The sequence below is a fragment of the Leptosomus discolor genome, chromosome 8 (genome assembly GCF_034619465.1).
Source record: "Leptosomus discolor isolate bLepDis1 chromosome 8, bLepDis1.hap2, whole genome shotgun sequence".
Taxonomy (NCBI): domain Eukaryota; kingdom Metazoa; phylum Chordata; class Aves; order Leptosomiformes; family Leptosomidae; genus Leptosomus; species Leptosomus discolor.
Window position 1 is genome coordinate 46,246,043 of NC_141398.1, and position 25,301 is coordinate 46,271,343.

The 25,301-nt window shown below is 39.3% G+C and overlaps 1 protein-coding gene across 1 annotated transcript in view; it reads left to right on the forward strand.

Moving 5' to 3' along the window:
- The window catches only part of ZNF423 (zinc finger protein 423), a 164,739-nt gene that overhangs the window by 68,068 nt on the left and 71,370 nt on the right, over positions 1-25,301 (forward strand). Inside the window, exon 4 of the mRNA XM_086468823.1 lies at positions 6,479-6,563. Within this exon, the coding sequence (XP_086324949.1) occupies positions 6,479-6,563 (85 nt within the window). The remainder of the gene's footprint in view (positions 1-6,478; positions 6,564-25,301) is intronic.

The following is a 25,301-nucleotide window of genomic DNA, read 5'->3' on the forward strand; positions in this document are numbered from 1 at the left end:
ATACCCCCCCCGCCCCAAGAAAATCTGATCTGTCATACTTGAGGAATGAGATTATTTCTTACTAGGGAACTAAACACAAGCAGGAGGATAAAGGAACTTTTGAGCAAAAATGTAGTGAATTCCACCCTAACCCCCAAATTCCCACCTAAAACAAATTTCTATGCTAAAGAGCTTGTCCTTATGAATGTCTATCAGAGTGAATGTTGTGAGGCTACTTGGATGTCTGTGTGCATACGTGTATGCTTGTGCGTGTGTGTGTGTATGAATTTAAAAGTTATTTTAAAATCCTGTAAGATAAGTAGTTTTCTTAGCAAATCTGGAAATTATTGTCTAATGCAGGTTACCTATCAGTGTGCTGTCCTTTAATGTCCGCAGATACCCTGCTTTCCCATTTCTTAGCTTACAAGATACTTGGGAACATGCAGATCCAAGTAAGGTTTCAGAAGCTTACTCAGGAGATTAATATAATTTGCAGTTTATAGTCTTTTAAAATTATTTGTTGACGTTTTGGTTCAAGAATGGGCCAAGTCAGTCCTTCCTCTGTCAGGAACAGATGGAATGAGAAGTAGATTTTGGAAATCTTCTCGGGAGACCAACAACAGACACATCTGAGTATTGATATCATCTGACATTTTTAATTAAACATGATGGGGTGAGATTTTCAAAAGTATCTAAGGAAATTAGGCACCCAACTCCTAATGAATAATTCCAGCCATAGATGCCTGTTTATGTCAATCTGCTAATTAAAGCACCCACAAACACATCTTCCTGCATTAAAAGAACCAGAAAATACCATTCAACTAGAACACCAGAGGCTCAGTAAGTAAGAGGAGACCCTAAGTACGTCCTGAGGACGCAGGCTGAGATGCCTCCAATAGAGCTGGTGCAGGCTGTGTCCCCAGCGGGACTTGTTAGCCCTGGCTCAGCGCCGGAGCATGCTGGGCGGCAGTGTCCAGCCGAGCTGAACTGTGCGCAGCCAGCTTGGAGCATAGCACTGCCTGCCCTGGCACCCACTGGCCTCAGTGCCTTGTTCCAGGCTTCTGAACAAATCCCACAGAAAGTTTAATTTTTTTTTTCCCACTGCTTTTTTAGTAAAACAACTGGGTATTGTTCCCTCTGGGTGCGGTGAGTGTGCGACTAAGCCTCCAGACACACATGCCTAATTCTGCAGAAGAATGAGAAATGGAAATATCCCTCCTTCGGTGTGATAACTTTTGAGAGTTTGGCTGGGACTCTGGCTAGGTCATTCTCCTTCCTCCTCCTCAGGCTTTTATTTTCTTCTAAGTTCTTTAAAACACCTCTGTTCTTTTACATAGGACTAATTCTTACTTCATATAGCCATGCCTATAGCCTAAAGTATTACCTTTACTTTTCTGTTGACGGTCATAAGTAGAATTCATTGCCATATTTTGCTCTTATTTCTTGCTTTAACTCTTTCTTTTCAGTGACAGCTTCCATACTTGTTCTCTCAAGGGAGACTTTTAAGTTCTTCAATAAGGTAAATGCTTTGAATTTCATCCCGTGAGGAAAGGTCTTAGTTCCTTTGTAGAAGATAATGAAAAATCAGCATTTGTGATGATGGCAAATGCTACCTTCAACAGGTGTCTATGGCCTGCACATATACCAATATCAGAGACCTTTATGGTATGCATCCCAAGAATAGATATATTGTTATTAGGAATAATTCATTATCTTACCCTTCATTATAGGTACAAGACCTGAATTCTGGTATCAGTTCACGTGGAAACTACTGGTGTTTTTCTCAAGGCAATGAGTGTCCTTTGTGTCTGCCTAGCACAGGGGTTTTCAAAGAATTACCCTGCCTTTTAAATGGTGATAAATCTCTGTATTTCAAGAACAGTGTTTACTTAACTTCATTGGCTTCACACCAAAGCTAAGCAAGTTGAACATGATCTTTCTTGACATCTTGTTAGCATGCTGCGCACAGGTAAAATACCGTTTTACTGGAGCAATCTTAAGTGCACAATGCGTGCAGAGTAATCTGCTGATGTCGAGAGAAGAGCTGCTTCTTTCCAATTCTTGAGCACGTATGCATTTCTTTTTTAAATGCTTATTGATTTTTCCTTCTTAAACAGAAAAGCAGTTGAAGATTAGAACAAGGTACAGTCATAAAGAAAATATAGGGACATTAGATTTTAAGTAGATCCAAGCAAATGAAAAAGATGATGCTGACGTACAAAATCCATAACTTCTTTCAGTGTCGGAAATCGCTCCACCGGCAGTTATACTTTTCAAATTGAAGAAGTGAGCATGGAAGCCTAAAGGAATTTCATAAAAAAAACTAAATGAAGATTTACCTCTGAAGTGAAAGGAAGGAAGAAAAAAAATATTAGTACTTGATGAATAAAAAATTAAAATATTTGGGAAGAAAAAAACAGGAGAAAAACAAAAATTCCTTTTTACTATATGTAAAGGCATCTGTATATATGCACACGGATATAGCACCACAAAGGGAGTATGAATATTTTGTTATATTTTGAGGTTTTTACTGTTGAATTTTTAGAGGTTTTGTTCTGAAAATCAGTTGGAGATAGATAGATGAGGATCAAAAAGCACTCAGAATTGCTTGGCAATTTTGGGGTTTGGTGTTTTTTTTTATCCATGAGAATGAAAGAAAACCCTTGAAAATGCTGCTGTATTCTGTCTTCATCATTTAACTTTTAGTATGGCAAACAATCAGGAAGAAGTGTCTGTGAATTGATCACCTGTGTTTCTAGGACATTTAACTAGGATCCAATCATGATGGTTAACAAAGATAGATTTCCAGATGGACAAAGTTTTTGCCTTGTGTACGTGGCAACATCTGCGTTGGAGGATTTGTTATTAGGGGATTTTAAGGCAAGCCAATGGCCTTCCGTAAGGGACATCACTAACGTGAATAAATAAAATACACCTTAGTAGTAAAAGATTGCTCTAACATCAATTTGTGTTTGATCCTCATAGTTTTACGTGAGCTATTCTGTTTGGATAGGACTAAAAGTATTTCTTTAGATGAACATCACAAGTAGAGGTACCATTCCAGTATCTGGCACATGTGTAACTCAAGACCTTTTTTTATTCTATTATGATTGCATCAGAGGTAATGCTTTCGTGTTTTTCTGAACATACTTCTATGCGTATGAGCTTTAGTTTTGAATACATTTTATTAATTCCTTTAACATCTTCTAGAGGAATGCACATGTCTTGAGAAACATGACTAGTTGTCTAGTATTGAGATTTATCATTGCCACTTGTAATACTGGAAACAGTCACGTTTCAAGCTGCTCTTTCTTTTACAGATTTATCCTTATTTTGTACCATAGTTATCATGAACAATGCTTGTGTAACATCAACAGTAGCAAATGCTTAGACTTCAATTAAATTTCCCTCTTGAATAGTGTTACTATTTTAGGCCCACATAGGTTATTTGGACTGGAGAACGTGGCAATGGAGGTTGCATAGAAAGTTAGAAGAATCAACCCTGTTGTGCTCCTTTACTCAGTTCCTTTTCTCCTGTACACTTTCTTGGACTCAATTCCTTCTCTTTGTTCTCCCCCACACCCCTTCTCTTCCCTTGTAAATCCACTTGAATGGAGGAATATTTTCTTTGTAGAACAGGAAACCATTTCCAGATTTAAAGGAGGACAGTCTGGAAAACCCATGGGAACAATAGTTACTTCAGAAAAGAAACCAGAACCCTCTGTTGTTATTACTACTATTTTGTGCCAGGATTAGAATTAAATATCTTGACTTAATGGGGATTGAGGCCTCAGCTGCAGGCCTGTTTGTCTGGTCTCTCGTTCACCTAGATGCAGTCACCTGGACTCTGTTAGCTCCTCAGAGTCTGGGCAACTTTGTTGTCACCACTTGTGAAGACAGAACTGTAAGAGAGGATAACTGACCTTATTAATAAAGTTCGTGAAGCCATGATACCCACAGAAATGGTAGCAGAACATATTTAGTACCATAAATAGCACAACTTTCTATTGAAACTAGTGCTCAATGTTTTACTGAGAATGGAAGTCTGGTTTTGTGACATTCTTTTGAATAGAATTATTAACGAGCCAAAAAATCAGCTCTTCCATCTCTTGCGTATACAGTTGGGTGCTAATCTAGCTATAGTTATTTTGTGGCCTGTATGAGGCTGTTTATTAACATCACTCTGTATCAATTAGGGTGCCCTATCACAAGAGCCATCGTCTCAACTAGGGTACCCTATCACAAGAGCCATCTGCTGTTTTCCATGCGTGTGTCTCAGTTGAGGCTGAAGACAATACTCAGAGGAAGTCTGAAATCTGTCTTCTGTGAGGGGTGGTCACGCCAAGCAGAGTGTTTTATAAGTTTGTGAAATGGTGTGGAGGAGTTTGCGCTGGGTCTGTGGATAAACAAAGACATCCTGTCTCCAGATCTGTTAGTAAGTAGCTTTCAGAAGCACCAAAATCAATTAAAAAAAATGAATCATTTGTCTGTGTTTAATATAACTTTAAAGGTTTGAAATAGAGTTGAGCTGTAATATTGTCCTTTTTAGCTAGTTACTTAGGGAACCCTCATAACAGAGATAAGTGTAGAACAAGGCACAGAACTTAGCTTTGTAGTTTAAAAAAAGAGGAAGGTTTCAAGTTTTAAATGTGACCACATGAATCATTCACCACCCCATCCCATTTTTGTTTTCCAAGATTTTTGGTGTTTTGTTTTGTTTTTAAAGTTAGGAGCCCTCAGCATGTGTATGCCAGTGTGTTTGAGAGGACATGTGTATGTATGCGTGCTGTGCTTGTCTGCTGGCGTAGGTTCCCAAGAAAGAGTGCTACAGAAATCCAGCTGCTTTTCCATTAATGGCCTTGATTTCCGAATGGACTCCAGGAGGATACTTTCTTGAGCTGCCTAGGCATAAGTAGCCAATCCAAACTATTTCCTTTTATACAGTTGGCTGTGTCAGGTTTCGGCCAATGGACTATAGCCTTCTTCCTATTATCATGTTAATCACCCATTGTTATTTTAGCCTAGAAAGCCCTGCTTATATGCAAACACGTACTGCATACAGAATTCACGGAATATGCATGACATCCATAGACTGGTGCATTTGTTATTATGGTATTACAGCATGTTGATTAACCTCCAGCAGGCTAACTTGTTGCCATTGATGACATGGGAAGTAGTTAAGAAGCTCTTGGCAGCACCTAATTTGTTCTTTCCTCAGCAGGTGCTTGAGGAAATTGGATCCCATGCGCAGAGGGGGTGACAGCAACTCCTCTGTTTAACTCAAAACTTCTGACTTATTACTTCTGTCCTAAAAATGGATTCTATACCTAGGTGTGGGGTGGAGGCTGTAAGAAAAATAATGTGCTAAAAGTGCACAAAAAAACCCCCTGCAAAATATTTTGCTTCAAGAAAGGGTGTTGTTTACTGAATTGGTTTTCTCAGTGCTAATGGCTGGGGGTTCTCATCCATTCCTTGGCTAACTGAGCTTGCGGCCAGCATGCAGAGGTTTCACGTATGTTCTGCTGCCATCCTCTCTAGTCGTAAGGATATGGACCACATGTTCATGCTTATGGCTTGTGGGAAGTGTTGCAGTAGGAGTTACTCTCTAGGAGGAAGTAAGCACGAAAGGCCCGATTTTTCTAAACTGTATGTCAAAAGATGTCTATTTAGATAGCATATTCTCATGCAGGAAATGAGCATGCACATTAGACTCAAGCACCACACTCCTGCTTTGGGAAATGAGTTTTTGCAAGTGTAGAAAAGTCTAGCATTCATGGTTTGGTTTTGTTTTTTCCAACTTGGATGTCTAACTCATCCACATGCATTTTAATTTCTACAAAAGATTTCTTGGATTTTTTCCTGTCATGTTGCACAAGTACACGCACCACTGTCAATCTGAGTGCAAACCCTATTTTCCCTATTTGAATAAATGGTTCATGTAATTGCCTCTTCACACTGTCTCCTGACTTGTGCAGCTAAGCCTCCCTGGTATGACACTTTGAGATGGAGAAAATACACAACAGATTGTTCTAGGAAACAATGCTTTGTGGTAATTCAGTTTTTCCAGGATTTCTGATGGGAGACTATTACAAAATGTATTTTTTCCTCTTGTCCTTCACTTCTGCAAGTAACTGTAGGTGTTTTGCCTGTTGTATTACCTTTCAATGTCTTTTACTTCACTCTGCAGGAATTTTTACTGCAATGGGTTAAATGATTTGAGCAATCTCATTATGGCTCAAGTACTCAATCAGATTTTCAAGTACTATCATTTGAAATTTTTTAAGTTGAAATTAAAAATTCTTCCAAAGCAGGCTCTTAATTAGAGATTGTATTTATGGTCCCAGAAAAGCCAAGCCCAACATGATGTCTTGTTGGGGATTTATGAGCAGAAAAGGCCTCAGTGGAGGAAAGTTGAAGCATGTAACATGCTGTATTCATGATCTCACTTGCCTTATGCTACAGTGCAGTTTTCTCTAATCTCTTTTTGATTATTAAACAGAAAAAGACCTATCAATGCATCAAGTGCCAGATGACCTTTGAGAATGAGAGAGAGATACAAATCCATGTCGCTAACCATATGATTGGTAAGACATTCTTTAAACTAGGCCACTCATCGGCTGCTTGTTTTTTGCTACTCTTTGAAATTCACTATTCTAATAACTTGTTAATATTCATGCTGTAATTTATTTTTTTTATCTTTCAAGGAAAATGATTTTGATGTAATGATTCTTCACTTCAAAGCTTTTTAAATATGTGGTTATAAAAGTGTTACTGCTGAGCTTTTTTCCTTATCCTTTTGAGTCCTCGTGTAGCATTTTCATTTATATTAAAATCAAACTTTTGACAGTATCTTCCATTTGATAGCATAAATTTCTCTCTATCCATGTAAAAAGTACTTGCCAGTTGTCAACCACTTAGGAGCAATTATGTTTCAATTTTGTATGTCATGACATTGAATAGATTTAACTGCTAGCATTTTCCCAGCTAAGTGTGGTGAATTCCTGAGGAACATTGTCAAAACAAAACACTTACAGAGTTATTTCGGTGGGTTTTTTCTCTTCTTTTTCCAACAATTCTGGACTTCAGAAAGTTCAACTTTTCAGACGTACAAGTGTTTTAAAATCATTGTTTTCTGCCTTCTATTACACTCCTGTTGCAAGAGTTTGTAGTGAAGTGTTATTGTAATCTGATGGGTTGTATTTCTGCTGCATCTGTGTGGTTGCTTTTCTGGTGAATGCAAAGAAATGTCTGTACAGATGTTATAAATATATGTGTTGGCCCAAGAGGTCGGTTTATTTTGATGCATAGACCACGAAGGAGTTACTTACACATGCCACTGTAGGCATATGTTGGATGAGATCCATCAAGGACCCTACAACACACTCTGTGTGTCTCATATGTTCACATGCAGCATTTATCTCCCATAAGCATAATGGCTTTCCTTCAACAACTTTATGTTTAGGAAATTATTCTCACATCAATGCATGTATGTAACTCCTATTGTCTTTGAAGTGAATTATGCATAAAGACCAGAGACAGAGAAATAGGGACTAACACAGTCTTTGCAACCCCACCACCAAATGAAAAATATACATGTCAGTCACAATAATTTTCATCTGAGAGCCAAGCAGGAGTTTGAAGTCAATGTCAAGCAGGTTAAGATGAAGATATCTAAAAATGTTTGCTTTTGTAGCAGGTGTTAATGTAATCTCTTGTTTGCAAGCTTGAAGAGTGAGATCCTTGTTAATTGGACCATAGTGATTTCATGTAGCTCCCCCCTAGATTTTTTTTAAGCAGCCTGAAAGAAAGAAGTCCTTAGGCAAGCTTAACACTTGTTTCAACTTAATTTGTGATCCAGTAGCTAATAAATGATTTTCAAATCATAAAAGGTCATGAAGTGCTGAGTTAAGGTTCTGCTTGATTCGAGAGGGGAATTCTTTTTCCTTTTGGAAAGATGTAATTTCTTCATTTTCCAGTAACTGATGTGTGAAGTTTATTTATGTATATCCCCAAATTAGTGCTGTCTGGAATAATACATGATGATATATATAACATTACAAGGTTCACTATTAGTTCTATTGGAAAACAACAGTAGTAGAAGACATAGGAAGCTGAGAAAAGTGTGGTGCTGCTGTTTGTGAAAACTGTACCTCTTGTTTCCTTGAAGCTGTGCATAAGTTATTACACATATTTGGAAGAACTCTATAAAGGTGCATATGGACTCAGTTCCGTACACCTAGAACACTGTAAATACCAGGACATGGTAAGAAAATGTGTGATTATTCCATTGTGGTGTCATGTCTTTGTGTTGCTTTGCTGAGATATAGACTGAGAATGTTCATTAAGCTCAAGTCATCACTTCTTTTCACGGTGCAGTTTAGGAAAAAGTGAAGTGTAGAAACCTTCAATATGGAGCCAAGCTTCCTCCCGCTTTGGGCATCTCAGTTCACAAGGCGCTTGGGCCCCCTCTCCTTCAGGACTTGTAACTGCTTCCAAAAAGGTGTTGCCAGTGAGTCTGCTCTTGGTATTTGTTCTTTACCAGGGAATACTGAAGGGGAAAGTTGAGGCTAGATGTCACCATTTCTCCACCAATAAATGCTGTGCAGATTTTTGCTGTTGATTTGCATAGTGCTGAGTCAGTAATAGTAAGGAGAGTGATGGATTGCCTCTTGGACTTGCTCCTGTGCCCTTTGTTCAAAGCCTGAGAGCCTTGATCCCTTACTCAGGCCATAGAAGAGATGGGCACGTGCCTCCTTACTGCTCAGGCTGGTTTATCGCTTATAAAATACAAAGTGCAAGAGTTTCACTTCTCTGTATTAGACCAAGTCTAGCCAGATGGGCAGTGAGAGAAAGAAGCTAATTTAGCTGTTTCTGCAGCCCAGGTCTGTGTCACAGGGATTATTAATGCCATTGTTGTCAATTTAAGATCTACAGATGAGGATTTGTTTGTGCTGGGGGAGCACTGAGATCCCAGAGTGAACATATGGGTGTTTGGGGGGTGGCAGGAAGCTTGTCCTGAGACTGTGTCCCCAGGAGCTTAAGGCTGGATTCATCTCAATGAACTTGTATCTGTCTAAAATTAAGGTGTCTGGTTTAATATAGTCATTGAGATACTGTCTGGGGAAAATGAATGATTGATACCAATCTAAGATAAGAGTTTGAGTAGGATAAGCATTTCCAGGGAGAGATTTTTATCTCTCTTTTGAATTTGAAGTGAGCCAAGACAATGAAGTTAGCCTTGACATGTTATTTTTAGGTAAAAAAAACCCTTGGCTTTGAAAATCCAAGACCTCTCAGCAGCACTTTCTTCTCATACTTTGAGAAACACGAAATCAATAGTTGAGGTATCCTAAGCACTTGCTTACAGTTTTATTCTGCTCAAGTGACTGTCAACAAAGGAATCCCTGGTCTGTAGCAGCAACACCTCTTAAGTATCAGTGTCTGTAATATGATTAAAGAATTCAATATTTCTTACATTGTAGTCTTAAAAAGTGCAACCACTTAAGTTGGCTGTGCCTCCCTCTTCAACCTCTCAGCTCCTCAGTCTGGAGTCGGAGGCCCTGCTCATAATTCGTGGAGGTAGGGGGCTTATTTTTTTCAAAGCAGTATGCAGGGAATTTCCAGTGCTACTCCCACACACAGCTTTGAAAAATTACCCTTCCGCACTCTAGCCCTTTATATCCTGTGCACAAACACAGAGGCACACTGGGTCCTGCGCAGGGTCCCTGGGGAAGGAGCAAGCTGGATACATCCCCAGAGGAGGTAAATGGTAGATGTTTTGTTTCATTTTACACTGGGGCCTGTAGGAGGGCTGTAAGCAGCAGAACAGACCTCCTCAGCTGTGGTTAGCCAGGAAGGGATCTGTTTAGAAATGTTTTCAGCTGGGAGGGGGGTGGTTGGGGTGGAATTTTTAAAGAGCAGAGGTCTTTGAAACATTGCACTGATTGGGCTCCTTTGAAACATTTCCATGCCTGCAGAAAGGGGATCCCCCTTTGAAACATTTACAGGCATTGGGGAGTCCACCAGGGACTATATCAAAAACTTTCAGTAGTTCTTGCTGCCTCTGTACTGGCTTACCTCCTGTTGCGCTGACCTGGCAATGTTTAAAGCTTCTCCCCCTTATCTCCCCACCTACCACTGCCTCTGATGTGCAGTATCCATTAGATGCAGGGGAAGATGGGCGTATGCAGCCGTGGGCTCTACGGGGGGCACTGAGCAGCCATGGCAGCAGCCGGAAGCATGGAAATCTGTACGTGCAGCTTCTCCCCAGTGGCTGGGGGAGCCGTGGAACTTCAATCTCCATCACAGGGCCACCTCTGAGTCCCCATGGCATGCGAGCAGTGTCTGCCCCGCAGAAAAGGCCCTGGCACTCCCCCATCCCGCACTGCCAAGGGAGCCCCTGCTCAGGGAACATCTGGATTTGGCCCTGAGTTTTCCTGTTGGGTTTTTACAGCCATGCTGTTCCCATAGCCAGGCTGGGTGCCCTGATTAATATTTTTCAGGGTCCACAAAATACCACAGACTCCTTGTGGCCCAAGTGGGTCAGGTCACCCAGTATCAAGGGAAAGTGCCTTCGGATCCGTGCTGGGGCTCTCAGCTGTTTGGGTGAGAGAAGTGGACATAGCAATACTTGTTTCTGTCTTGATGAACGACTGTCCCCACCCTTCTTTCTCCCTTTCTCTAAGAAAATATCCTGGCGAATGTGCATGGGAAACTCAACTGGGGTGCAGTTAGTGCTGGAACAGTGAAAATAATTATTCCTGGTCATGCTTTAACACTGGGATTGCTGCAGGACCTTCCTGCCTCTGGCTCCAGAGAAGTGTAAGTGTTTGTGGGCTTGTGAGAGGCTGTCCAACTTCTTTGAGCTCAGCACAGCCCTTCACTGGTGCCACTCCTGTCCTTACATGTGGAACTGCCAGTGCTCCCAGTCAAAATCCACGTATGAATGTTGGTGAGCAGTAGGGGGGGGGGGGGGGTGGTGTGTGTGCAGGCTGGACACGTTGCAGTATATGCAATGTGAAGCATGAGTCCCTGTTTGTGCTTTGAGAGTCACTGGGAACAAAAGGGGGTGCTGGAGGGAGAGCTTCCAGAATTCACACTGAAATTGTTCAGTGTTCTGGTTTTTGGGCTGCTGCTTGGATAAATACCTCCCTGTTTGATGTGATGGGGGTGACCAAGTTAAACACCATGTTTAGAGGATGAGGAGAGTTTTCTGGATACTGCCCCATGCTGTGGCTTATCATACATTGTATCTGAATTACCTTTCTTGCCATTGGAGATCAAGTTCTGGAAGCACTCTGTGAGAACTAAACACAAAGAGGAGGGATAACATCCACCCACAGTTATGTTTCTTTCAGATGCATAGAAGTATTCAAAAAAAAAAAAAAAGTACAAATAGGGGTTTGTTATTTTGTTAATATTTTAAAATAACATAATATTTAAAAATAAAAAAATATGGGTTTGCTCATAAGAGGTCAAACTGCAATAAAAACTACAGAAATAATTTTCTAAAAGGCAGCGATTTGGAAATCTGGTGTTATATTTGAAAGAATTAGCAGTTGATACCAAGCTCACTGAGATGAAACCAGCACAGTGGTGCAGGGGCTGAGATACTATTCAAAATCAAACATAAACCAATATATTCCCAGTTATGTTTTCATCTTCTGTTTAAAAATTGAAGCAACCAGTTTTATCTTTTGATTTAGGAACTCATAGATTTCAGAAACTCAGTTCTTAACAAAATTGCTAATTTACGTATTATGTAAGTAAAAATATGGACTAATTTTGGATTGTCTTGGACTCCTGCCTGTCACAGTAGATTCTAAGTGCATGTGTATGTGAAAAGGATGTAGGTAAGAATCATTTTTTCAGAACTGATTTTTATACGTGTGGAAATACTAGCCCTGGGCGTCTCTGATGAGGACATGAAGCATTTCTGATACTCGGGCCTGATCTTGTGAAGCACTTCATTCCTCGTTCTCATTGATTTGAGAGTTAAAGACAGCTATCACTTTTCAGAATCTCTCTTATAATAAAACATATTTAAATGAAATAGATGTAGTCAGTATTGGGAGAAGGGCAGCTTTAATTCTTGTAAAATTCCCATTTTTCTGTGGCTTTTTGTTTAACACGGTACTTGAATTCTAATGGATGTAAAGTTTAAGGGTGCTTTTTGGTAAATACATTCCTTTCCATTAAGGTACTGTCATGACATTGTGTCCTGAGACAGAACTGTTTAATTCTTGAGGGAAGCTCTTCAGACCTAAGCGCTAGTGTTAGTTAAAGCATATACGTGGCAGCAATGATGATGACATTGTAAAGCACTATCTTGGTAAGAGCTTTCAGGCATTAAGGCAAATAAAAATGTGCCAGATTGTTTTTCAAACATTAGATGCAAATTATCAACAGGAACATATTTCTGGACTCAACAGCTGAATGTGTGAATTAATTATGGACACATTAGGAACTCAAAAATATTTTTTTAACTTTGATGTTTGTAAAGCATATTCCAAGTAATTGGTCTTTTAATGCAGAAATGAAGGTACAACCTTAATATATTTACCCAGTGCTTGCTTCAATATCCAATTCTTTGTGGATTTGCCTTAATTAACGATATGTACTAGACTTGCATTTTGCAGTGACTGGATATGATGGAAGACTAATTTTAGGGAAAAAAGCTAAGTGTACTTATCTTAACAGACGGACAACATACATGATGTTTCCACATGCACAAAGCCTTAATCCTGCCGTGTGTGAGTGCCGCAGGCTGGCCAGAGTCCTGACGGTGCTGCTGCAGGAGTCTTTGCCCGAGTGGAGCTTGCTGCTGGCTCGGGCTCTTGGGCAGAGGGACTCACTTACACCAGCAGGTCCTCGTGTTCTCTTGTCCAACTCGAAGTCCTGGGTTTCTATTTTTTGTGTTGATTATTTTTAGCATCAAGCACTTGTGCAGGTAGTTAAGTAACATTGTAATGAGTACAGTGTAAAAAAGGCTAGAAACATTTTGTTTTAAAAGCCACATTTTTTAACAGTGTAGTCACACAGAAAGCCAAATTGCCATTGCTAACGGACAGAAAAAGCTAATGGACAGAAGAAGCTCACTTTATTTTAGTATAAACGGTATTGGCCCTTAATGTAATCTCTTACTTGTTTTCTTACTTTGACATTTGTTTTGTAACATTACATTTTTACTGTCCCTTCCTTTCTAAGGCTTGAAAATTCATTACCCAAAATCGTAATAATTTTATCCAGTTGTACTGTGCAGATGTGGCCTCCTGCAATTGTTGTCTATGCATATTTGTTCATACAAATTACTCCGTTTCATGAGAATGTATTTTGTTTTGCTTGTTTATCTACCAGGAAAGAAATAACATTTCCCTTAATGTATTCATTCACATATTCCTTTTGCATTTTTCATTTCATTTACAACTTGGTAATAGTAGTTCAGTTTTCAGTGACATTTTTATAGCTGCTATGACAACATTCCTGTTTTGCATGATACATGCATAATCGGCTATGATCACAGTTTTACATTGCTTTCATTCTTTCTTAACTGTGTTAAGATTCCTTACAGCCTCCAAACTCAATTTTCATATGCAGTGGTGATTACACCTGTTTAAACATTTTCCTGGTAGTTTCATATTTATTCATAAAGGGAGCAGTTGATAAAACACCTTTTCTGCAATCAGTCTGAGTTTTAAGTGTAATATTTCTTCAAAGTTATGATTAGCAAGCACCTCAATCCATTCCCAGCCTTTCAACATCAGTTAGGCAGTGTGGCAAAAAATGCTATTTTTCAGTAAACTTTGCCCTGTGTAGCAGTGATTTCTCTGAATGTGTAACTTGTTCTTTATTTTTATTAATGCTATTAACCTTCAAAACTGTTGTACGTTTGTATTTAAGAGTCTGCAGAAATCCTTTTTGTCTGTTTCTCAGATATTTTGTATGGATGTGGCCATGTATCTTTAAGTTCACAAACAAATTTGTTAGCCCTAATCTTGAATCTGGAAGAGAAAGCAAGTCCTCACCACATGAGGTTTGGGTTCTCCCTGCAGATCGCAAAATGACTCTACTCCTTCCCAGTGGAGAGGTCAGCACCCCTCTGTGTCCTACTTTTGAGGAAAAAACCACCAGATTATTTCTTGGGGGTGGAGGAGGGAGCAAACCCTCCATAATTTCTAGGTGTAATCTTCAGACTTCATATAAATAATTTTTTCAGGAAGTTGTTTTTCTCCTCATGTGAATTGTGGAACTAATGTCTGTATCAGTTCTGTCCTAAAATCTAGGCATTGATAATTTCTTTATGGAAGCTTATTAACAGATAATGGCTTTATCTGGAGAAAGTAGATGTTACCCCCATTTCTTGTTTATTTGCCAAACGAATATGTTGGTTTGGAAACATCAGGTACTGGTACTACCTTTCTTGAGTGACAGAAAGCTTTGTGCCCTTGTGAAAGATATCTGAAATATGAGAAGTGACTAAGGAACAAAGGAATGAATGTCTAATGAAGCTGGAAAAACCTATGCCAGGTTAGTTAGGAATTAGCTTAGGCAGGGTTGTAAAATATGCTTTTTACCCCTTTGGGGAAACCTAGACAAGGTTCCAGACTGTTTTCAGTCATAGGAAAATGGGAAAAGAAAGTACATAGTGTTAGTAAACTATAATTAAATTCCTTTTCTACTACTAAAATTCTGGATTTAATTCTTTCTCAATATCTGGTTCAATATTCAACACTTCTGAGCATTGGACCTAAAGTGTTTATTTTACTTCTTTTTATTATGGAACAACCTTCTGGTTTTGAATCAGTAAGGGTACTGGCATGCGTATGCTGAACCCTAACTCTAGTTATCAGAGAAAAATGGTTTGTCTATATGTTAAAGGTCCAGATTTGTTCCTCCTGTTACTGGGTTGACTTCAAAGAGAGACAGTTGGCCTGTTGCCTTTAATTATAGTTCAAACTAAACAGCATCCTTAACCTTGGGGAAGATTTAATCTGGTCTCCTAGAACAAGAGGTTACCAACTGGCATGGCCCTTAAAAAAATGGTTTCTGTTTTGTCATAGCTGGGAAACAAGTCAAATCAAACACAGCCCTCCCTGTATGCTCTGCCTGTTTGGGGTACTGGCACCTTTTTTTGATTTTCATTTGTGGAGAAAAACTTTTCTAAACTGAGGTTCCTTACAAGTGATCCCCATGAAGGAAGCGTGTGTAAATTATTTAAATGCTTTTACCTTTTTTCAGTGTTTCAAGGCTCCTGGCACAGATAAAGCCTTAGCAAAAAAGATCTCTCTCATTTGCACCAGATGTGCTTGCTTGCTTGTATAGCAAGTTTTTGTCACAAACTCCTTTTCATTCAATTTGTTAGTAACTTTTGACAGCTTTGGGCCTTTGTAAGAATCAGAAGGTTTTTAATTGAATATTTCAACTTGGCAGATTCATTGTGTGCCATTTTAAAAATTAAATTTCTTCAATTAAAAAATAAGAAACTTACATTCTTGCGACAGCCAATAACCACTGTGTGATTGCACAGTAAGCTTGAGGAAGAAGGCTTCAGGTTGTCCTTGCCAGACTTCCCTGCAGTAATGTCGAACTTGAAAGAACTGGTAAATTATGATTTTATAAATGAAAACTTTGTTGTACGGCCATAACTGAAAAAACCCAAAGAAGCCATGTGTATGAATACAGTGGTCTTCGGAAGACAGAGCTCCATAGCAGGCCAAAAGACCTCACTGCTCGTGGTGTTTTCCATAGTTGTCTTTTTCACCAATATGTGCTCTCCTGCCTCTCCTCTGCTTTGTGTCTTGTGGTTTGTCATGCCGGCACAAACCCAGGGCCAGATGGGGTGAATGAGATGCTGACCCCATGGGAAGGAGTTGAGCCTTTTTACCGCCTGCTTCCTGTAGGAACAGGCCAAAACCAATTTGGTCCGGTGTTTCCTTCTTTTGCACCTCCTGAATTGGTGGAGAAGAAGACTACAATAAATGGGATTGTAGGTAACAGCACGCTTCTGCTGTGTATAAATTGCTACTTCAGTCAATCATAACCTACTTGAAATTTAATCCTTCCTTCAGATGCACATTGTCCCTCGCCTGGTGGACAGTCAAGGGCCTTAAAAAATGGCCAAATCTTTTGAATGTTGTGTATGTAACTGTGAAGTGTTTGTATTTTATGATTACTATATCCTATTCTGTATTCACAGGCAAGTTTTTTAGCATGGTTCAGGCTAGGCATGATCCATTGGGTTTAGGTTTTGCTCCAGGTAGAACTGGGGTGTTTTAAAGGATCAGCATCAACTAGCACCACTGGTATGTCCTTTGCATGCATCAGCTATCACGTATTATTGAGGTATGGACAAATATTTCTTAAACCCCATGACTGTGAGTTATATCCAGGAATAAATATTGGCAACAAAAGTTAAATGATGAAACCTCATGCAATGAACAGTAACTGATTCAAGCTGGGCCGGATATAGATAGCTAAAGTTGAAGGGAAGAAAGCATTCCAGTAACACTTTCTCCTTTTTAAAATTTCTAGTTAAGAATTTCCTTTTTTCCCCCTTTTTCTTAAAAGAGGAAAAAAAAGAAAAAGAAAATAAAAAAAGGATAGAGCAAATTTTGACCTTTTGATTCAGTATTTATTCTTAAAATCTAGGATTTAGGGGGGTGGGGGGTGGGAAAAGGAAAGCAAAACAACTTTTCCTACCACTTTAAAATCTTCTAAAACTGTTAAAAGCTGTGCTTCCACTTATAGAAGAACATCAATGGAGATAATTTCCTTTGGAGGCTAATTCTAAAGTGCCAGAAACTGAAATCAACAATGTCTGTGTTAAACCTGAAAGATGAACTTCCAAGGGATGGGGAATTTAAATCATGAGATGTTAGTTGCTCAGTTAGTTTACTTTATATTACATTTGAAAATCTAGAGGGAGAATGTTATGTTTTTTAATCTAAGCCTTTTTAAGTTATATATCCTTTGACTTAGTTCAACAAAGAAAAATTTTAAAAATTAAAAAGTAATCTATAACTTCTTTTGTAATTACAGTAATTAAAAGTTAATGTCCTGAAATTTAAGTCTGTAGTCCTTTTAAAATTTTTTGTCTCTTAAAAAGAAAGGAAGCATATTGTACTACCTCATAGTTATACAGAAATCAAATACTACAAAAATACTTAAGGCATCAGAAAAGTTAAATATGTTATTAGAGCATTATTAAAAGGAAAGCTAGGTTCTTGTCATGTTTTCACTGAAACTTGTAAAGATTTTTTTTTTTGTAAGTGTGTTAACAGTGTTAACATCCACTGTCAGGGCATCTAATGCCCAGGTACCCATTATACTCTTTGATTGTAGGAGATTTCCATGCATAAGCATTCAACTTTGGGTGTCAAAGAGTCCACATAGAGTTGATGTGGGGAAAACTTGCTCTGTATGTTCTGAACAGCCTATTTTGAAATAGAAATGTTCAGTTGCTTGTAAATGCTTCACTGCCCAGCAGCTCAAGATGGTGAAGGTTAGCAGTTCTGGAGTTCAGTGCAGACATTTCTTGTAAACTATTAACTACCAAATGGTTTGTGTTTTGTGCACTAGTAGTCCATGCAATCTAAACATTAGTCTGCAATTTTAAAGAAAATAGACATTTATCATGCAGGCTAGGAGGCCAGATTTCAAGTAACACAAAGGTGTGTGTCTGTTACCTCTAGAACTATGACTTAATACTCTTTTATTATTAACACCTGAAAATATTGAGGTTTGTTTTTCCTTTCAGTGGAAATACTATTAGGCCATAAATGTACAAGGTGTAATTATATCTGTCTTGCATCTTTATTCTTGTTTGAACATGACTTACTAGGAAAAGAACTCTGAAGACCCAAAACACTTATATTAAATGGCCTAGTCAAAGAGTTTTCCCAGTTTCCTAAGGCTTAAACCAGGGAAGTGGCTGCCATTTGCAGGCTAGCAATACAGTAAAAGCACATCATTGTACACAACATTTTATTTGGACAGCTGTATAAAAATGGCAACATGCTGTGAAATCCATTAACAGCAAAACATGTTAAATTCAGCAAAATGCATCTCATGTGGAACACTGAATAAGAAATTATGGTCTGAGTTTTACTAGCTGGTTATCAGAGTCTGTCTTGAATGAAGAAAATTGAATTTTTTCCATGCGTCTGCCTATAATAACAGTGAATGCTGTACGTTGGGTTTTGAAACTAGTGAGCCCCTGTAAATTCTTGCCCCACAGACTTTTCCACAAGGTTTTCGCAAATCTAATCTTAATATCCACAAGGAGCCTACAGGGGCTGTTTCCACTCACCAAGTAGCTCTTACTGGCATGTTAGGTCCCACTCGCACTCACTAGCATTACTCCATTCAGAAACATTTGTAGGGGTAAGGAGGAGTAAGAGCTCAAACTGGGAACAGATGGATCCTTCCCCCCTTGTCTCCCTGCCAGTGCTAGCGAGGACTGCAGTCTTGACAACCAAGAGAAGGTGCTTTGACTCGTCAGATTTCCATGGGTGGATTTTGCTGTGCATGGAGTAAGGCATTTCAGGGTTAATCAAATAGCATTTAAAAATTAAAAAAACCTCTTGCAAAGTATTTTGCATTTCCATTGTTTGTACTGTTTAACTATGAGATGTTGCTCATCAAGATAGGATTCCATTAAGTATTCTGGTAGAGAAAGGAAAAATGAGTTTACTCTTGCCTGGTAGAAAATGAAACAGCCATGTTAACTTTAGCTCTAATCATGAGATTAAAAGTCTAATGGGGAATAATATCATTTTCAGTCTTCAAAGCCAGCATCAATGACCTTTGGAGAGTTTTAACTGTAACGGCCTAATGATTTCTCTTCTAGAAGATGCAAAAACCAGTCTTTTCCTTGACAAGGAAATGAAAAGTGGATGGATAAAGGCAAGTGCAAGTAGCCATGCGCTAGAGCCGGCTAAAAGACTTTTAGTCATATTCAGCACCACTTGTGAGAGGTTGTTTCTAGGCTTTGTTGTCCGAGCCACCGGCTGCTCTGAAGGGAGAAAATAAGTCCAAGGAAGAGCCACAGGGCTGGGGGACAGCGTGGGGGCAGCCCCACTCCTCTGCCCAGCTGGCTTATGGAGGCAGCGGCTCTTGGCAGCGGGGCTGAGTGCGCACACTGCTCGCTCTGAGCAGGTTTGCTGTAGTTCAGGGCTTGTTTCCTGTGTAAGAGCGCTGGAATTTCTTGTTTCAGTTCCTGTTTGCCGCATTTGCGAGCTCCGGCTGTTGCTCTTTTGCCAAGCTGGCAGCGCGTGGGGGTGACTTCCTGCGCAGGGGATGTAAAAGCGATTCTCTGATTCTTCCTCTGCAGCCATTGGGAGATAAAAGCCAGGACATCGGGGACTGCAAAGAGGGAGCCAAATTATATTTATAATATTAAAGTGAGTGCATTTGTGGTTTTGCCATTCTCCAGGGTTTTTCATAAGTAGAAAAACATGAATTAGCATTTTCCATTTCCATATATTGACTGGAAAAATAGCCTGCTCTCAATTAAGACCTATAGCTTTTGGGATGTATGCAACAATTTTATAAAATATTTACAGCAAAATTTGCATTTTACATGGTATTACAGTTTTTCTTGTGTTTAGTAGAAAGGACTTAGGCCTAAGAGAGGAAATCCATCCAGTGTACCAAAAGGGAAATAAAACTAAAATTAGATTGTTAGTATTCACAACAAGGAATGTCCAGCGCTGACTGTTACCTTCAGTAATTATCGAAGGTCACTTTCCCCACCAGCTATTTGTTACAGCCGCTCTAAGGACCGTGCTCCCTATGCAGAACGATTGCTATCCCTTTAAAACTGCCTTTGGAAGCGATTGGAGCTTTGTGCTAGACAGATAAGTAGAACATTTTTTACCAAATGTAAATGTGCACTGTAAAGAACATAGCTATTTCCTGGATAATTTGCAGTTGTATATTTTATGTTAATTTCACCGAAAATATTGCACCCCTGCCAGGTTTAGTAGAGGCTCACTGTGATATGAATAATTTCTAGCGAATCTTTTTTTTTTCTTCATTTAAGATTTGGCACCTTTTTAAGATTTTAATAATAGCAACAAGGAGGAAGATTTAGAACAAGTGAAACATTAGAGCCAAAGAAATTCACATTGAGAGCTAATGTAAAATAGCAAGAATAATTACATGGAAAACAGTTTCCACAGATGTTTTTCCTTGTAATGTAATAACTATTTACTAAACTGTTTATTTTAGGCCCTTGGTTTACAATAAAATATTTATACATGCTCTGCTGTAATAAAATAATATTGACAAAATACTATAGAGATTTTTAAAAGACAATTAGTATTTGCCTGTCTGGAAAGTGAACACAAGAGTAGTGCCAGCCCTTGCCACACTCTCTGAGAGGAGATCTGGGTTATCAGCAGCATCTCTTTCAGGTTTGTTGGTGTTCAATTCTGCTAAAAGGGAGGCTCTGGACTTGTGGCAAACCAGAAGGTAACTTACTGAAGAACATGAAAGCTAACACTCTAAAGACTGTGGAAACATGCTTTTCCACTCCATTTCAGTTAGAAAAACTTGAATTCCATTATGCAATAAAGTTATGTCTTGTCTAATCAAATTCTGCCTGGTTTTGGAGCAAGTTTAAAGTTCAAAATGCCAGAATCCTGAATCTTGGTCTTAAAAACCAGCGTGGTACAATGACTTCTCTGAAGTACTGCCTGTGGCATGTTTGAAGCTATTGCTTCATCCTGACCAAGCCACATCTGTCATACACCTAATTCATAAAGTTACTTATGTGCCATAGAGTGTGTGTGCTGAGTTACACAGGGGATAGCTGCACCTATGCAGATATAGCAGTGTCTTAGCGTACTGAAATAATAAATTCAGCAATATTGAAAGGTCTATAGATTCTGCTTGCCACACATAATCTTAAAACATCTATTCTTCTATTCATGAATATATAGAAGAAACTGTGTTTTCAGGTGTCTGTGGCCTTGCTTTTTAAAATATTGGACACAGGGTCATATCCCATAAGGAACTTTGGTTCCTCTGCCTGCCAGTTTCATAATGAAGGATTTTATTTTTTTTCTTCAGAAGTTATTGTACATCTTTTACTTAACACCAGACTGCCGGCACACAGAAACTTTAAAAAGAAGTCTCTAGGACAAAAGAGAAGATACCTGTAATTTCATGGATGTAAGCCCTGCTGTCTGTTTGCATTTGAGCTCCACCAACATCTTAGAGGAACCTGAAGCCTAAAGTCTGTGTAAAAACTTCATGGCTGGATCTGAACACCCAACATTTGGGGAGCAGGAAGGTTTCAATGTCTAGATCTGAATCCATATTTAGCAGTTCAGGCTTTACTTTCAAGTAGGCAGTTCCCTTGAGTTTCCACACTAGCAAGTTGCGAGCTTTATCACTGCAGAAGAAACAGAGTAGCTGCCTTGTGAAATTATTTGAAAAATGCATTTAAAATATACCTATGATCCTTTTTTCTTGGTGAAACTAATAACATTCACCTGTTTAAAAATCAGTGGTGTGATTGACTACAGGAAGTTTTGTCATGCTGGGTTGTAACGTGAATGAAAAAAGAACAGGGCAGAGCAGAAAACGGCAAGCATGAGAACGAAAACTGAACAAAAGAGGGAGCTAAGAAATCTAAAATGTTCAGTTTTAAGGCAGAATAATCATGGTTACCAGATGCCTTTTGTTGTAAACAGACTTTTTTCCATGGTTGACTCTTACATAGAGACCAATGCACGCGAGAGGTTTGTGAGCCTTGTACTGTGCCATGCGAAACCACCACATCCCTTTCCCATGGTTTGCCCTTGTGGAACCTAGCCACAACAGCTTTTTGATAATTAAAAATTGGTTTTCCCTGTGAAAGTCTAGATAATTTAACATCAAACTTACAATAAGAAAAATAGATGGTGTGATATGTGCAATATTTTCTGTAAATTGAACCAAAGTTGGGTTCTTGGTTTTTAGCCCTTTGCTACCTTCCTGCCTGTGAAATGTTGACACATTGCAGAGTGCTGCCAGGTTACACAATTATTTCAATGCAGGTCCTTTTGAGTCATCGGTAGGGTCCAAAGCTAGCATTAAGGAAAAGAAAGGAATTTGTACTTGGAAGTCAGTATTGCTCTGCACACAATTTTTTTTTTTTTTCCAAGGACTATGTTATTGTGTAAGCTAATGATTTTGTTTTTAAGTTGTATTCTCAATGGGCATGGACATCCAGAATAATCAAGGATGTACTTTTAGTACTGATCCTGTGCAATGTTATGTCTCTGGTGTAAAAATTGGACTGATTGCAGGGCTTGAGCCTTGGATTAACCCCTGCTTAGAAGAACTGTTGATTTCCTGGTGCTGAATGTATTTGTAAATTGGTACGTTACCTATGTGTAAATTAGTTCAAATGAAAGTAGCCACTTCCCTTTCCTTATGCCTTTTAACAGGCCACTTAGTGTTTATGATAGTAGAAGCTGTTATCTCTGTTAGTAATTTTGAAAATGAAGTACACCTACCATGGCTCTGCCCTTTCACTGCTGAGCCCACCTCACCTGCTTGGCCCTCCCTGCTTCCCCCAGCTCCCAGCCTGGCAGTGGTTGGGGGCCTCCCCTCCCAGGAAAGCTCAACTCACATTCTGTGTCTCCAGCCCAAATGAGATGCTTCTTTGACCAAAGCGGGAATCCTGTGTGGGTATGTAAAGCAGAAGTGTAGGATGTAGTATCTACTGTGTGGGTCTGAGAGGAGGACGTGTTTTTCAATTTTGAATTGGATTTTTTTGGCCATGGAGAGGAGTTCAGAAGTTTCCCGCTTAAACTGGGCAATGTTACCAGTACTTCTGCATGGAAAAGTAGCATATTAAAGAGGTAGACAAAGGAGCAGAGCAAGAAAGCACATGTAGAGGAAGACTGTGGAAGGAGTTCTTTTTCCTCTTTTGAAAATCCATGTGGTATGAGTTATAACACAAATCTTTTCAAACATTCTGCAAAAACATTCACCTAGTATCCCTACCATACCGCTGCATGTAATGAAACAACTGGCAGAGTGCATTATTTTAATAAAGGATTGGCTGTTAGTGCCTCTTGTACCGGATCAGGAAAGCATTCAGAGGAGCAGATATTGCTGAAGAATCTGTCTCCAATTTTCCCTTGGAACTGTACTTCCAGGGTTTTTAAAGGTTTCTGTATTTAGCAGGGCAAAGCTTCATTTTAGCTTTTCATTTGCTGCTCAGGATTTTTATTAATTTTCAGTGTTCATTTAAGTTGATCCAGCCCTGTATATCATTTCCAGCTTGAAATATTAGTTCAGAGATAAGCTTTGTTATTAAATGCTTAATCTCGAACACTTGTCTTATTTGGTAAGAATTATCTCTGAGAAGTAGGCAAAGAGAAGTTGACTGTCGTGGTTTTAAAGCAGCTGTAACTGGAGTAGCCCAAGCACTAGTTTACAAAGGTTGGCATCCCTTCAGTTTGCCATTGCAGCAGCTGGACTTCATTAAGTGCTGGTGTTAATTACTGGGAGAGTGTTGGTTCAGTATGCATGCAGCAACACTTGGGGTGACACACAAAATAGGAAAAAGGTCACCTTGAAATAGAAGCTTTAAAAAAAGAAAAGCTGGGCTGCCACTAATTTTATAACTGCATTTACTTCAAACTTATGCTGCAAACAGTGAAATAAGCACTATGGTACCGTCATAAGCAATGTCTTAATTGCGTATGCCATTGACAAGGCTGGGAAGGAGTGTAGGCACAGTGCTGGGCTGACTTGACCTATAATAAAGGAAGATGTTAATATCATATATTCTATGTGTCTGGTGTGAAAGAGAGAGGGAAAGTTCTTTCTGTATTCTCCAGAGTTTTCAAGCCATATATGGTTTGAGGAGGAATTATTAATAATTTCTTATACTGTAAATAGTATTCTATGGAGAAAACCTGTTAAGGGCTTGCATCTAAGGAATGTTGAGGGGATGAATGTCATGGAGAGTAACATAAAACCTGTGGCAGCATAAAACCTGTGGCAGCATAAAACAAGTCTTGCTTGGAAATGTGTCCTAAAGCTGATGACATTCAGACAAAGTGGGCCAAGTCCAGCCCTGGTGTCAGCAGCCAGCAGTGCACCCAGCCCAGTGTCCCACCACCTGCTTAAGTTCACTTTCACCTGGCAATAGTCTGGATGCAGAGGCTGGGTGCCCAGGCTGGAAGGTGTGTGTGAGAGGACGTTGGAGGAGAATTAGGTTATTACATTTCCTCCTTAATTCTTCATCAGGGCTGCTGCCTGTATTTTCTACAGAAAAATCAATGCATTCTGATTCTGTAATTTCCCATGGTGCCTCGCCAGGCGTGCAGCGTGCCGTGGGAGGTGACATATCCGGTCATGGCAGCTTGAACTCTTTTTTCCAGTGAAAGAATTCATTGGAATTTCACAACCTTTGCATGCTTTTGTGAAAACACTCATTTGTGTTTGCGCCAACCTGCTAATGGCGGATGCCGGGGCTTGCGAATCCCACCTACATTCGGTGCTCGTTATGGCATGGAATGTGCCGTTAATAATGCATCTGTGAAACTCAGCTGCGAGGGAGCCAAGTAATTATCCCACCGTAGCGTTCCCTGCTTCAGTGTCATCACAACTGGGGCTTCATTAAAAGTCCTAACAGTAGAGATGTTGTGTGGTGCAGCCTGTATATATATTTTTTCATTTAAATTATCAGCAATGCCATGGCTCAGAGGTAATTTGACTTTTTGAAACCGTGGAGCCCCTGTGAATTTCCTTCCTCCTCTCCCTCTCGCTGCCGCACCAGCTGATCAGCCCCAGAAGAACAAAAGGTTTATCTGAAGCTATGAAGCATATATTCACCAGCTTCTGGCGTCTAGATAAAAAAAAAAAAAAAAAAAAAATCAAAGTACTCCATTGAACATGTTAATACTGAGCAAAATGCACACAGCCAGACACTAAACCTTTACAGGGATTTAGGCATTTGAAAAGTGATACTCTGATCAGGTCTTGAGTTAGTTTCCTTAGCATAAAGTAAAGCAGAATCATAAAATAATATAGGTTTTTAAATAAATGGAAAGCTTAACATTTTCCCCCCTTTGTTTTATTTCTTTGTCTGGTTTCTGTCAGTCAAGCAGTAACAAAATCTTGGGCAAAGGTATGCTATAATGGAAGTATTTTCCCTTTTTAATATCATACCCTTCTAACTGAAAATATAGTATGAACCTCTGGCATAAAAATAAATGGGCATGAAGAACAAAAGCATCTGTGGCTCCTTACAGATCTCTGAGGGGGTTTGGGATGCTTCTAAAAATTATTAATCTGGTAACTTATTCCTCCTTGCT